General features: G+C 34.4%; 1 protein-coding gene across 4 annotated transcripts in view; it reads left to right on the top strand.

Moving 5' to 3' along the window:
- Nucleotides 1-14390, top strand: part of LOC127881602 (hepatocyte growth factor receptor-like) — a 71533-nt gene that overhangs the window by 22870 nt on the left and 34273 nt on the right. For all 4 annotated transcript variants that reach the window (XM_052429609.1, XM_052429607.1, XM_052429608.1 and 1 more), the window contains exons 6-12: nucleotides 610-777; nucleotides 2070-2209; nucleotides 3617-3746; nucleotides 8124-8260; nucleotides 8907-9114; nucleotides 10974-11057; nucleotides 11817-11989. In XM_052429609.1, the coding sequence (XP_052285569.1) occupies nucleotides 610-777; nucleotides 2070-2209; nucleotides 3617-3746; nucleotides 8124-8260; nucleotides 8907-9114; nucleotides 10974-11057; nucleotides 11817-11989 (1040 nt within the window). The remainder of the gene's footprint in view (nucleotides 1-609; nucleotides 778-2069; nucleotides 2210-3616; nucleotides 3747-8123; nucleotides 8261-8906; nucleotides 9115-10973; nucleotides 11058-11816; nucleotides 11990-14390) is intronic.

Raw genomic sequence — 14390 nt, 5'->3', positions numbered from 1 at the left:
ATACAAAAAAACACATGTGTTTCCTTATTTAGTAAAGAAATGCAAAACATTGCAATTTTGAACTTAAGTGAAATTATTTAAGAAATGACTTAAGATGTTTCTGGAATACCACTCCTGATCTCGAAAACAAGATGTGTTTAAAATGTTGAAAATAAAGATAATTATGTACATGTTATTTGCTATTAAGACAAATCAAAATATAAATTTTTCTGATGAAAATGAAGCATTAAACTAATAAAGTTAACTCAACTTTGTATGTCCAATGCTGTTTGTTTTAGGTATTGAAATGAATTGTTAAGATGATGCAACATAATGTTTTTGATGTACATTTAAAAATAAGTCTGTGAGTGGTAATTGCAATTTATTAATACGTATGACTTGTATCTACTCATCCAATGTTCCATATGTTGGTGAGTGTTGCACCCTTGACTTAGGCATTTTTCATGGCAGTGGCATTACATGTCTGAAACTTCAACTATGTCATCAATATAAATTGTTTGTGTTCCATAATTTGTCAAACCCCAGTGACCAGCACACAGCTGTTGAAGCATTTGTAGAGGAAAGTTGTAACACAGAACTGCTCTACTTTGATGTGTTGTTTACTTGCAGATCATCAAGTTCCCACTACAGTCATGTGCTGTGTACAGTGAGTGTGCCACTTGTGTGTCCTCCAAGGATCCCCAGGGCTGTGGCTGGTGTGGAAACAAGTGCTCAAAGAGAGACGACTGTGCACCAGAGACCTGGTCCCACAACACCTGTCAACCTTACATTTCATGGGTATGGAATAACTTATGTTATATTGAGATATACTACCAACAGATTTTGAAACTGTTAAGTAAGTTCTTGTTGCAAATTAAACTTATTTGGGGTCGACCAATGGTAAAATATTTGGGAAAAGTTACATCTCTCTTGACTGGAATATAAATCAATGAGAACTTATGTTTTGCTTATATATCTCGTAATATTTTGCATTATTTTACCATATTAAATCACAGACTACATAATGTAAATAATAAATCATGCTTATTAAATTGTTAATTAAATTAATAATCATATAAAAAATGAACAAAATGAACAACTCACTAAAAGCATTAAAATGTGCATGAAAATGCATAATATTTCTGCATCTACTACCCACAAACAATTATTTTATTTTTTTTGGAAAGAGATATTTACTTCTTTTTTTTCTTAACAAAATATTTTAAATACCTTTTGTTTATATTTCTAATTGGAACAATATTAAAATCAGTTAACATACACACGTCTTTGACAATCAAAACAAGTACAGAATAACATCAATAAACCTATGCCTCAAAAATCTGCAAGGTGTTATTTACACCTATCAATGGTGTCTGTCATACATCAAAGGCCATTTATGCTAATGACAAGCTGGGAACAGTTTCTAGGGAGTTTAAGCTATAAGCTTGTAACAAGGATCAGCAAATGGTGATTTCAAAAGGCATAAATCAATACTACATTACCGGCATCATCCACACACTGTCAGATTATTAAGTAATTAGCTCTTAGGATAGGATGTGAGAAAACTATCGGACATTTTACTGTATTGGATTAATCGGATTTTAACGGGTGTGAGGAAATAAATTGTGTTTGCTGGAATTAAATGGGAGGTTGATTTACAGTTACATCTTTTAAATGGATTGACTTGAAAATAACGACGAAATGAATTTCTCTTCTAGCTCTATACAGTTAACAAAGTGACATTAGCCTACTTTCAGTACAGTTTTTTGCAACCTCTTCTTATATTTTGATACTGTAAAGTCTGTAAAATAATATTCGGAAACTGTGAAACTAGCCACACATCTTGTCATTACATGTACTTTGTTACCAATATTCATCATACATTTATGTTCATGATTTATATTGATAAGATCAACCTAAAATTCTCATAGTTATAAACTAATGATTTTATCAGAAGTTATATTTCCAAAAAAGATTCATGAATAAAATACCAGACTATGATCACATCTGTTAGGTGTCTTAAATTTGCAGGATGTTTAACAGTTTAAATTTGCAGGATGTTCAACAGTTTATTTCTATTTCTCTTTAAGGTTACACCTAACAATGGTCCAACTCAAGGTGGAACTGTTCTCACTATAACTGGCAACAACTTTGGTAACATACTTCCCAAAGTCACCATAGGCGACAGCAATGAGTGTGTGGTCAACACTGACAACAGCAGAAATTCAAAGTAAGTGTTGCTATGAAAATTGGTGAATGTTTCCAGTATTAGTTGTACCCCAGCTTAAGAGAGGAAAAGTGTAATAGTTGGGAGTGTTATCTGAAAAGCCTCAGTTTCTATTGTATTTAATTAGGCTGTACAGTAATCCAATCATGAGGAAACTTGATCAGAATGTTAATGTAGACAATGTCTTCAAAGTTTGAATGTGGGTCATGGGTGTTCAAAAACTAGGGTACGAGGTGAAAACTCTAGAGGCCACATTAATAACTTATTCTTTATTAAACTTGATCTCAATATTTATCTAGACAACATCTATGATAGGTTTTAATCTTGGTCATGTGTATCCCAAAACTATGTCACCAAGTCAATATTAGGAGAACCTTGTAACCACTTTATAGGCCACACTTTAAAGGTGTCAGTGGCGTAGTGGATATGGTGTCTGCTGAGCCACAGATAGGGAACGGGTTTAATCCCCACTGTGGAAGAATTCTGAAGATCATCCCTATAGTCACCAAGGACTGGTTCTAGTCCCAGGAAACAGTCTTGAGAGCAGTTCAAATAAGTAGTAGTACTTTAAATGCAATCAAGCTAAGATAAATATGTTTAAACAGAACAAGCCACATTTATTACAAAATCTCAATGAAATATTGTCAGAATGTTCATCTTTACCAATCTAGGCCAAGTTTAAATCAGGGTCATGTATGTCAGAAAACTTGTTTAGACCTTGTAACCACTCTAGAGGCCACAGTTATGTCTCAATCATAATGAAACTTGGACATAAATCTTGATGAAACTTTATCAGAATGTTTATCTTTACAATATCTTCACCAAGTTTGAATCCGGGCCATTCCACGCTTGAGGGCAACATTTATTTTGCCGAGCTTGATGACACTTGGTCAGATTGTCTATCTTGACAATATATAGACCAGGGGTGGTATTCCAGAAACATCTTAAGTCGTTTCTTAAATAATTTCAAGTAAGTTCAAAATTACAGTCTTTTGTATTTCGTTACTAAATAAGGAAACACATGTTTTATTGGTATTCCTTAAATAACATTGGCATAATGATGTTATTTAAATGTATATCTTGATGCCAATCTATTGCAATATGAAATGAAACACTTAAGAAAATTTCTCAATGTAAGGATAAGAATAAAATTTAACTTAGATGCTTCTGGAATACGACCCCTGGTTTACTTTGAGTCAGGGTAAAGTGTTTTCAAAGTCTAGGTTGCCCTGTCAAATATGAAAACAACTTGGTTCCACTCTAGAGGCCACATTTACTGAATTGTCAAAAACAGATGTGAGTGATAAGTGCAGTTTCTTAGATGAATATAACTTGTATACATCTAAAATTAAATATTTTACTTTGTGCACACAAATTTCACCTAATTTGAATGGTTCATGTCATTTTCAGAATTGAGTGCACCACTCCGGCTGTTATTGCCCAGGGCAGTTTCACAGTGGTTGTGAGTGTGAACGACACCAAGTCCATGCAGTATGGCGTGGTGGGCACAGCCTCGTCAGATACACCGTTCACATACAAGGTAACTTGGAAATATATGTTGAAATAATTTATCTTTTGATTCAAATTTTTTGTTGTACACAAACTAACGTAAATGTTAGAATGCAATAAGAAAATAAATACAAATGACTGTTTTTTGTTTTGCAGGATTTTAAATTTGTGTTTTCATTTTTACTAGTGATGGGAACAAACGAGAATTATATTCAAATATTTGTTCTTCATTATTGGAATATATTTGAATATTTGATTTTTGATAATTAGATTAAATTTCCAAACTTAAGAACTTATGAAAGTTCTAGTAAAGTACTGGTCCTATTTAGCACTAATACCACTATAACCTTAAATGCAGCCTTTATGAAGGGGATAGAGAATATTCATTTTTGAAAATGACAATTGATAATTAGTGAGCTTTTGTGATCGCCTTTTGTCCATCGTGCATTGTCCATCGTGCTTCGTCAACATTTTGCCTTGTGAACACTCTAGAGGCCACAATTATTGTCTGATCTTTATGAAACTTGGTCAGAACATTTGTCCCATTGATACCTCGACTGAGTTCCAAACTGGGTCATGATGGGTCAAAAACTAGGTCACTAGGAAAAAAAAAAGAAAAACCTTGTGAACACTGTAGAAGTCACATTTGTTGCCAAATCTTCATGTAACTTTGTCAAAATGTTTGTCTAAATGATATGTTGTTTGAGTTTAAAAATGGTTCCGGTCTGTTGAAAAAGACCAGGGGGTGGGGCAGTATTCCTTATATGCAGTGATTTTTTTTGCTTTAATTTGTTACGGCCTGTGCCATTTGAATTGGGAAATATCGCGATAAACCGTGAAATTGGGAAAAATAGCGCGATAAACCATGAAATTGGGAAAAATTAAGCATTATAAATAGGATTATAAGTAACAGAATTCATGTTGTTTTTAAGTGCATGTTCAGGGAGTTTTCTAGAAAAGGAGTCTGGTCAAATTGGGATTTTTTTTAATCAATAAAAGTGGCAAGTTTGGGAATGATTTATGGACAAAAATGACTAAATTCAAGTTATAAATTTTGTAGGATGTTTAAAAAATAAAGTTGAGACCTAGATTTAAGAAATCATAATTAAGTTATAAGAGACTTCTTTGTAAAAAAAAAAAAAAAAAAATTTTGGTCAGATTTTTGGGAAAAAAAACGTGTGTTTTTGCGATTGGGAAGCAGCCGAAAATCGGCTGTAATTTTGAGCAAAAAAAATCACTGATATGGCTTTAGAGAAACCTTGTGAACACTCTAGAAGTTACAATTTTTGCCCAATCATCATGAAACTTGGTGAAAACATTGCTTTCATTGATATCTGAGAAGAGTTCGAAAATTGTCCAGATAGGTGAAAAAACATGGCCGCCAGGGGGCCGGGCAGTTTTCTCTATATGAATATAGTGGAAACATGTGAACACTCTAAAAGTCCCTTTTTTGGTCCAATCTTCATGAAATTTGGTCAGAACATGTGTTTTCTGGATATGACGGTTGAGTTTGAAAATGGTTACGTTTGCTTGAAAAACATGGCTGCCAAGAGGCGGGGCATTTTTCCTTATATGGCTGTATAAGGCTATAGATAAATCTTCTTAACACTCTAGAGGCCAAATGTATTGTCAGATCTTCATGAAACTTGGTCAGAAGATTCATCCCAATAATATCTTGGACGAGTTTGAAAATGATGCGGGTTGGTTGAAAAACATGGCCGCCAGGGGGCGGGGTATTTTTCCTTATGTGGCTATAGTAAAACCTTGTTAACACTCTAGAGTCCACATTTATTTTCCAATCTTCATGAAACTTAGTCAGAAAATTTTTCACATTGATATCTTGAATGAGTTGAAAAATGGTAACATTTGCTTGAAAAACATTGCTGCCAAGGGGCGGACCATTTTTCCTTATATGGCTATATATGGCTATAGTAAAATTTTGTTAACACTCTGGAGGCCACATTTATTGTCCAATCTTCATGACACTTGGTCAGAAGATTTATCCCAATAATATCTTGAAAGAGTTCGAAAATGATGCCGGTTGGTTGAAAAACATGGCCGCCAGGTGGTGGGGCATTTTTCCTTATATGGCTAAAGTAAAACCTTGTTAACACTCTAGAGGCCACATTTATTTTCCGATCTTCATGAAACTTGGTCAGAAGATTGTCCCAATGATATCTTGATGAGTTTGAAAATGGTAACCTTTCCTTGAAAAATATGGCAGTCAAGGGGCGGGGCATTTTTCCTTATATGACTATATATGGCCATAGTAAAATCTTGTTAACACTCAAGAGGCCACATTTATTGTCCAATCTTCATGAAACTTGGTCAGAAGATTCATCCCAATAATATCTTGGAAGAGATTAAAAATGATGCCCGATGGTTGAAAAACATGGCCGCCAGGGGTTGGGGCATTTTTCCTTATATGGCTATAGTAAAACCTTGTGAACATTCTAGAGGCCACATTTATTGTACAATCTTCATGAAATTTGGTCAGAAGATTGGTCTCAATAATATCTTGGATGAGTTCGAAAATAATTATGTTTGCTTGAAAAAAATGGCTTCCAAGGAGCTGTCTTCATAAAACTTGGTCAGAAGAATTCTCCCAATAATATCTTGTTATCTCAGGTGAGCGACTTTGGGCCTTTAAGGCCCTCTTGTTTTTATTTATTTGTGACCACAATAAACTCCATGCTTATTTCCTGTGAATACATGTATATCTATTCATACGACACACGAACACTAAAATGGTACCATGTTAAAACCATAATAAAAAGGAGCATTTTGTATCCACAAACATCTATTTTACCAGACCACATCTGGCGTTAAAATTTCGGAAATTGCCATAAGGAACAATGATTTTTAATTGTTTAGCTTTATTTTACTAAATTTTCGTTGATTGTGAGTAGTAATGTTTCTTTAAAGAGTTCACACAGCATAGATTGTGTGTTAGAAATCATATTGAAGAAAAGGAAATTCTGATTGACAACTGTCTTTGTTTTGTTTTTTTGTTAGCTGGTGAATGTTAGCGTTGGACAGTTTGTAATTTTTGGAATGAGTCTCAACATAATCAGAATCTACCGTTCACTTTCTACAAGGGGTTATACACTCTTAACTTTCCATTTTGTAGAGTAAAACAGAAATATCATGTCACTTTTAAATAGAACCAATACATGTAAAATGTTTAATTATTTCCAATAAATACACCGATTTTGCTTAAAACAATCGATACTCACCTTTTTGATTGCCAATTAATATAAAAAGTATATAAAAACGTAACAGTCTTGAATCGGCTTCATACACTGTGACAAACACTTCTTATTTAAGCGGTATATTTCAATGGTGCTCTGAAGCAATAAAACTGACGACCATTTAACATAACTTGTAACAACACCCCAAATCTTCGCAATTATCACAATTATATGCCACTTTGCGACAGTCACAAGCTCCATTAATATCAGCAGTGTCGCTTACATCATGGAAATCAATTGCATAACGATTGCCGTAAAGCGGCTGGTAAAAATAGCGTGGTATGTCATTTTAAGGAAATATTAAGCAGAAAAAATGTGGATTTTCGAAAAATGGCCATTTGCAAAGATGTGTCTCCAGAATTTTTATTTTGTCGCCATTGACACAAATGGCCATCAACAGCGGGAACCCTGGTGGCATTGTGAATCAATGTATCTAGAACATGAAGCAAGTGTTAAATAAATGCTCTTGAGTCTAAATAAATTGATACTTAATCTAAACAAAATTAATTGGTTTATTTTTTAATAACTTAATTTTGCTTAGATAATCATGGATTTTATACATTGATATAGTATTTAAAATGATCAGTCATTTTAAGTTAACGCAAGTCGAGTCGCCTCTGTTGTCTTCATTTCAAGACGCTGAACTGAGTATTACATGTCGATTATTGTAGATGGTCAATAGATTCAACATGAAGTATGAGCACCTTTGCAAACTGCCAGATAACACCAATAAAGACATAACCCCTCTGCTGATTCCCACATGTGTGCCAAATTATTATCTTATTAATTGATGGTTGATATCTAAACAATTACTGATACACGAAAGTCATCTTCACTGAACAAAAAAAAATGACTTTGTACACATTTTTTTGGAAGTTTGCTTATAAAACAAAGATTTAAAAATGAATTTTGGATTCAAATATTTAGCCAATCTTCTAATATTCAGATATTCTTTCCCATCCCTTATTTTAACCAATTATTTGTTATGTATTTTTATGTCACAAGACAAAACTTATGCTCTTTGAAAGATTTTGTGAATGCTTATTGAGTGGGGATACCATACTCACTACAATCATAGTCATTGGAGAAAGTTTATGTAAATAAGCATGTGTTTTGTGTTAATGTTAATAAAAGTATGAATCAATTTTCTATTTCAGACCCCTGTTCTTTTGAATATCTCTCCATTAATGGGTCCGATGTCAGGGGGCACAAATCTTACAATTACAGGAGAGAACTTCCTTATTGGAAATTCACAGAAAGTCTCCATTGGCGAAACAGTTTGTAAAATAATAAGGTATGTTATACCACCGACTTTTTATGAATTTTGTTAATATCACAATGCTTAAGCTTTTTAGTGATAATTTTAGTCACATGTCTGTCTTAATTTCTAAAATAATCTTTAGTATGAATAAGTGTTAAATTACGTCTGAAATTAAATTGTCTCTACAATCAGTTGGTGAGCAATCTACAAGATAGTTGTAGTTTGCTTGTAAATTTTTTGCATGAAAAACAAAACAATAGCGCCATTTATCAAATTTTACCCCTGTTTAAAACTACAACATTACAGATTTATTGCATTTTTTCTTTGTTTGTTGACATCTTATTTATAATTGTCGATGGTGCGACAAGTTGGCAGTATGTCGCACGCAAAATTTAAAATCCAACTTACTATTCCATGAAAAAAGCATTATTTAAACAAATTTTAGGTAAACCTTTTCCTGAAAATGTAACCGGTAAACTGGTTGTTTCAGGTAAACCTTTTCCTGATAATTAATGTAACCAGTTAACTGGTTGTTTTGATAGGTTAGCCAGTTAACCTCTTGCATCCTTAGTAAAAACTAACTGGCATAAGAACACTTTCTTTTTACAATAATTAATTTGGTTTGTAGAACATTCAAATAGAAAAGATTCCAAACTTATCATAAAAATATATTTTCCAGCAAGAATAATACAGTGATTGAGTGTACATCGGGTAAAAAAAGAGTGTTACTCTCAAGTTCCGGCAAAAAGCGAGCAACAAGACAGGATTTAGTTATAATTACAATTGATGGTGCCCAGCTTGTCAGTAAAACAGATTATCTCTACATGGAGGATTCCAATATAGTCGGTATTCAACCATTGCAGACCATACAACAAGGTGGCACAAGGGTAGGTTTGCAGCATTTATTCAATATGTGAAAAGATTTTGTGATTGCATATTTTTAGGGTCATCATTGTCTTTCGTAAATATTTATCCTGTGAACACTCAAGAGATTACATTTTTTGCCAAATTTTAATCAAACTTGGTCACGACATTTGTATTATTTATATCTCAGCTGAATTTGAAAGTTTTATGTTGATATAAGATTGTTTTATCATTTAATGCTTTGGCATATCAACAGAGTGAAAATATTTGTTTTATATTACACAAAATGAAATGATAATACAATTTAACACTTAAATCAACAAATGATCCGTTTAATACCTGTTTTTGTGTATTTAATTTTTATAAAATGTGCTAAAATTTGCTTAACCATCATAACATTTTGAGTTATTCATTATGACAAATACTTGCACTTAAAATTAATTTATTGTTTTAAGAAAAATTGTCCCCAAAACATGGCACCAAGCCAGACTAAAATGATCAGACCTGTTCGGGTTGTCATTCACTTGTATTCACCTCTCACTCGCGGAATATTATTAAATCAATATAAACCAAGTTTGAAAATTGTGCAGTCTATTCAAAAAGTGCTTACTGGTCAATGCCCAGTTATTTGGTGGTCAAATCTTATGGGTACATTATGTGTGTAAAAATAGCTTTTATTATCTGAACCACACCTACTGCCGACATAATTTTAGGTACATGTCTTGCTACAGTATGGCAATCAGGACAAGTATTCACATTGCTCCTTAGTGAAATCTTAACTTAAGTTTAACTTAAGTGAATTTGTCAGATTAAGTATTATATGTGAAATCCAAAGTTTTACGCTTTAAAAGGCAAGAATAAAAAGAATGTAAGCAATATTTACTTATTTTCACTATTTATATTAAACAAAATTTACACGGATTTGCCTGAGACTTATATAATTAGCGAGGCTGTTTTCGGAGAAAACCCGAGCTATTGTCATAGCCAGCTCGCCGTCCGCCGTAGGCGTCGTGCTAAAACCTTAACATTTGCTATTACTTTTTAAATATTGAAGATAGCACCTTGATATTTGGCATGCATGTGTATCTCATGGAGCTGCACATTTTAAGTGGTAAAATTTCAAGATGAACATCATCCTTCAAGGTCTAGGCTCGAAAAAACAAAGTCAAGGGAAGTAATAATAATAAGTAAGCTGTAAAGGGAGATGATGTCTATACCTGCCAAATGATAAATAGAAATTTTATTTCAAAGTGGCGCACTAGGAGCATTGTGTTTCTGACGAACACATCTCTTGTTGGGTCACTAGGTCAAAGGTCAAGGTTACTGTGACCTCTAAAAAAAAATGCTTTCGCAGCCCAGCGTGGCACCCGTTATGCGGTGCTCTTGTTTTATAATTCTAATGAATCTTAAGTTTTCCCAAAGATGCTTTGTGAATGTGGGCTCAGTTGAACTAGTAGCAATTGGTGTCAGTTCAAGATAGTCATATTGCATTCTGGGTATTATTTACAGTAATATTGCATTCTGGGTATGTTTCAAAGTCATGTTGCATTCTGGATATTTTTCACAGCTATATTGCATTCTGGGTACTTTTCACAGTCATATTGCATTTTGGGTATTTTTCACAGTTAGGAAAAGATAAAAATGTAATGTAAGGTACATCCTTGTTTTCAATGTTCTTAAGCCAAAAAAGCAAACCCATTAGTATTTTGACACATGCACAAACATTTTTTTGGCTGAGAAAGCTCTTCATCAAGTCCTATTGCCAAAAAACTATCAAAGGCATTTCGTTGAAACTTGAAATTGATCTTTGCTCAACAAGGCACTTGCTTTATGGGCCTTTAGAGGCATATATCACCTGATACGGACAAGATTTGTTTTTCAGCTGACTGTGCAAGGCACAAACCTGCACATAGTTCAACGGCCAAGAATTGTAGTCAAACTATCCACGGGAGAAATTGCTGAAGATGTGAGTTCATTCATTTATTTAAATTACCTTTCTTAACTACTAGTTATTTCGGCCATACTTCAATTCTTCATTTCATTTTGTATAGCCTCACGACCAGTGTTTTTGGATCACATATATTATGTTTTCCAGAAATGCATGAGCATTTTGCCATTTTGATTGTTATCTTTAGCATATCTTGATTACACATGTACATTCTATGTGGTCAATGCTGCTCCTTTAAACATTTATTGTCTTCAAATCTTAATGGAGCCTATTTTTGGTTATTCATGTGATAAAATTTGCTTCTAAAAACCTGAACCACTTGCCAAGTCTCGAGGTTTAGGTTTCCTAAGTTCTGTTTTATAAACTTAACTGTATTAAAAACTCACCTAGTTATCTGTATGTATCTGATTTAATGTGTTACTAGCCTTTGCCTTAATTGGTTTTGTCCAGTTATTTTAAAAAGTATAAAGACTTAAAATAAATTCAATCCTTATCCTCGAGTCTAGAAATAGGTACAACCCATGAATAGTGAAAGATTACTTACAATTGTAGTCTATACATTTTGAAATTGCCGAACATAAAAAGAACATCCAGAAAATTGATTTGATTAGCTAACTTGGTGTATAGATTAAACTTGCTTTGGTCAATCAAGCTCTAAATGTATTGCTCAAGAGCATTACCTATACAAATATGACAATCTTTTCAACCCTGTTTGAAAAGATCAATTCATGGCATATGGGCATGTGTATATTTTAATCACAGTGTTTATTTGTGTAGGTCTGTAATGTCATCCTGCAGAGTTCTGGGACAGAGATGGTGTGTATGTCTCCAAGCATTCTCACGTTTATGACCAATAGAGACATGAACAATGCATTTGATGTGGAGGTCTACTTCATCATGGACGACATTGCAGCACTGAGAGACTTGAGAAATAGGCCTAATTTTAACAAGTGGGTGCTAAACTCTATCAGGTTCTTTATGCTGGTATTGACGAGGTGTTGTTTAGATTAATCAAATCTCTGCCTGACTTAGCTTTTGAGCTGCTGTAATTAACGAGTGGGTGCAAGTCTGAATTAGGTTTTCAAGTTCTACTATTGAAAACTGTTTTTTTGACTGAAACCAACGTTTTTCTGTTAAACAAGCGGGAGTTTGACTGAATTCACTTTTCCCTTGCTATTAATAAGTGGGGGTTAGACTGAATCAGGTTTTCTCTTTCTGCAATTAAGAACTTTTTGTTTGACTGAAACCAATGATCTCTTGTAAAGAAGCGGATGCCTGACTAAATCCAGTTTTTCCTTGTTATTATCAAGCAGGTGCTTTACAAAATCCAGTTTTTCCTTGTTATTATTAAGCGGATGCCTTACTAAATTCAGTTTCCCTTTGTTATTATCAAGCAGGTGCCTGACTAAATCCAGTTTTCCCTTGTTATTATCAAGCGGATGCCTTACTAAATCCAGTTTTTCCCTTGTTATTATCAAGCAGGTGCCTGACTAAATCAAGTTTTCCCTTGCTATTATCAAGCAAGTGCCTGACTAAATCCAGTTTTTACTTGCTATTATCAAGCAGGTGCCTGACTTAATCCAGTTTTTACCTGCTATTATCAAGAGGGTGCCTGACTAGATCCAGTTTTCACCTGCTATTATCAAGCTGGTGCCTGACTAAATCAAGTTTTCCCTTGCTATTATCAAGCAGGTTCCTGACTAAATCCAGTTTTCCCTTGTTATTATCAAGCAGGTGCCTGACTAAATCCAGTTTTCCCTTGCTATTGTAAAGCGGATGCCTGTCTAAATCCAGTTTTCCCTTGTTATTATCAAGCGTGTGCCTGACTAAATCCAGTTTTCCCGTGTTATTATCAAGCGGATGCCTGTCTAAATCCAGTTTTCCCTTGTTATTATCAAGCGGATGCCTGTCTAAATCCAGTTTTCCCTTGTTATTATCAAGCAAATGCCTGTATAAATCCAGTTTTCCCTTGTTAATATCAAGCAGATGCCTGTCTTAATCCAGTTTTCCTTTGTTATTATCAAGTGGATGCCTTACTAAATCCAGTTTTTCCTTGATATTATCATGCAGGTGCCTGTCTTAATCCAGTTTTCCCTTGTTATTATCAAGCGGATGCCTTACTAAATCCAGTTTCCCCTTGATATTATCATGCAGGTGCCTGACTAAATCCAGTTTTCCCTTGTTATTATCAAGCAGATGCCTGACTAAATCCAGTTTTCCCTTGCTATTATCAAGCGGATGCCTGACTAAATCCAGTTTTCCCTTGCTATTATCATGCAGGTGCCTGACTAAATCCAGTTTTCCCTTGCTATTATCAAGCAGGTGCTTTACTAAATCCAGTTTTCCCTTGTTATTATCAAGCGGGTGCCTGACTAAATCCAGTTTTCCCTTGTTATTATCAAGCAGGTGCCTGACTAAATCCAGTTTTCCCTTGCTATTGTAAAGCGGATGCCTGTCTAAATCCAGTTTTCCCTTGTTATTATCAAGCGTGTGCCTGACTAAATCCAGTTTTCCCGTGTTATTATCAAGCGGATGCCTGTCTAAATCCAGTTTTCCCTTGTTATTATCAAGCGGATGCCTGTCTAAATCCAGTTTTCCCTTGTTATTATCAAGCAAATGCCTGTATAAATCCAGTTTTCCCTTGTTAATATCAAGCAGATGCCTGTCTTAATCCAGTTTTCCTTTGTTATTATCAAGTGGATGCCTTACTAAATCCAGTTTTTCCTTGATATTATCATGCAGGTGCCTGTCTTAATCCAGTTTTCCCTTGTTATTATCAAGCGGATGCCTTACTAAATCCAGTTTCCCCTTGATATTATCATGCAGGTGCCTGACTAAATCCAGTTTTCCCTTGTTATTATCAAGCAGATGCCTGACTAAATCCAGTTTTCCCTTGCTATTATCAAGCGGATGCCTGACTAAATCCAGTTTTCCCTTGCTATTATCATGCAGGTGCCTGACTAAATCCAGTTTTCCCTTGCTATTATCAAGCAGGTGCTTTACTAAATCCAGTTTTCCCTTGTTATTATCAAGCGGGTGCCTGACTAAATCCAGTTTTCCCTTGCTATTATCAAGTCGATGCCTGACTAAATCCAGTTTTCTCTTGCTATTATCAAGCAGGTGCCTGACTAAATCCAGTTTTCCCTTGCTATTATCAAGCAGGTGCTTTACTAAATCCAGTTTTCCCTTGTTATTATCAAGCGGGTGCCTGACTAAATCCAGTTTTCCCTTGCTATTATCAAGTGCCTGACTAAATCCAGTTTTCTCTTGCTATTATCAAGCAGGTGCCTGACTAAATCCAGTTTTCTCTTGCTATTATCAAGCGCTGCCTGACTAAATCCAGTTTTCCCT

This window comes from Dreissena polymorpha, chromosome 5 (assembly GCF_020536995.1).
Source record: "Dreissena polymorpha isolate Duluth1 chromosome 5, UMN_Dpol_1.0, whole genome shotgun sequence".
Classification (NCBI taxonomy): Eukaryota; Metazoa; Mollusca; class Bivalvia; order Myida; family Dreissenidae; genus Dreissena; species Dreissena polymorpha.
Note: the sequence above shows the minus strand (reverse complement) of the source record. Positions and strands in the feature narration are given on the sequence as shown.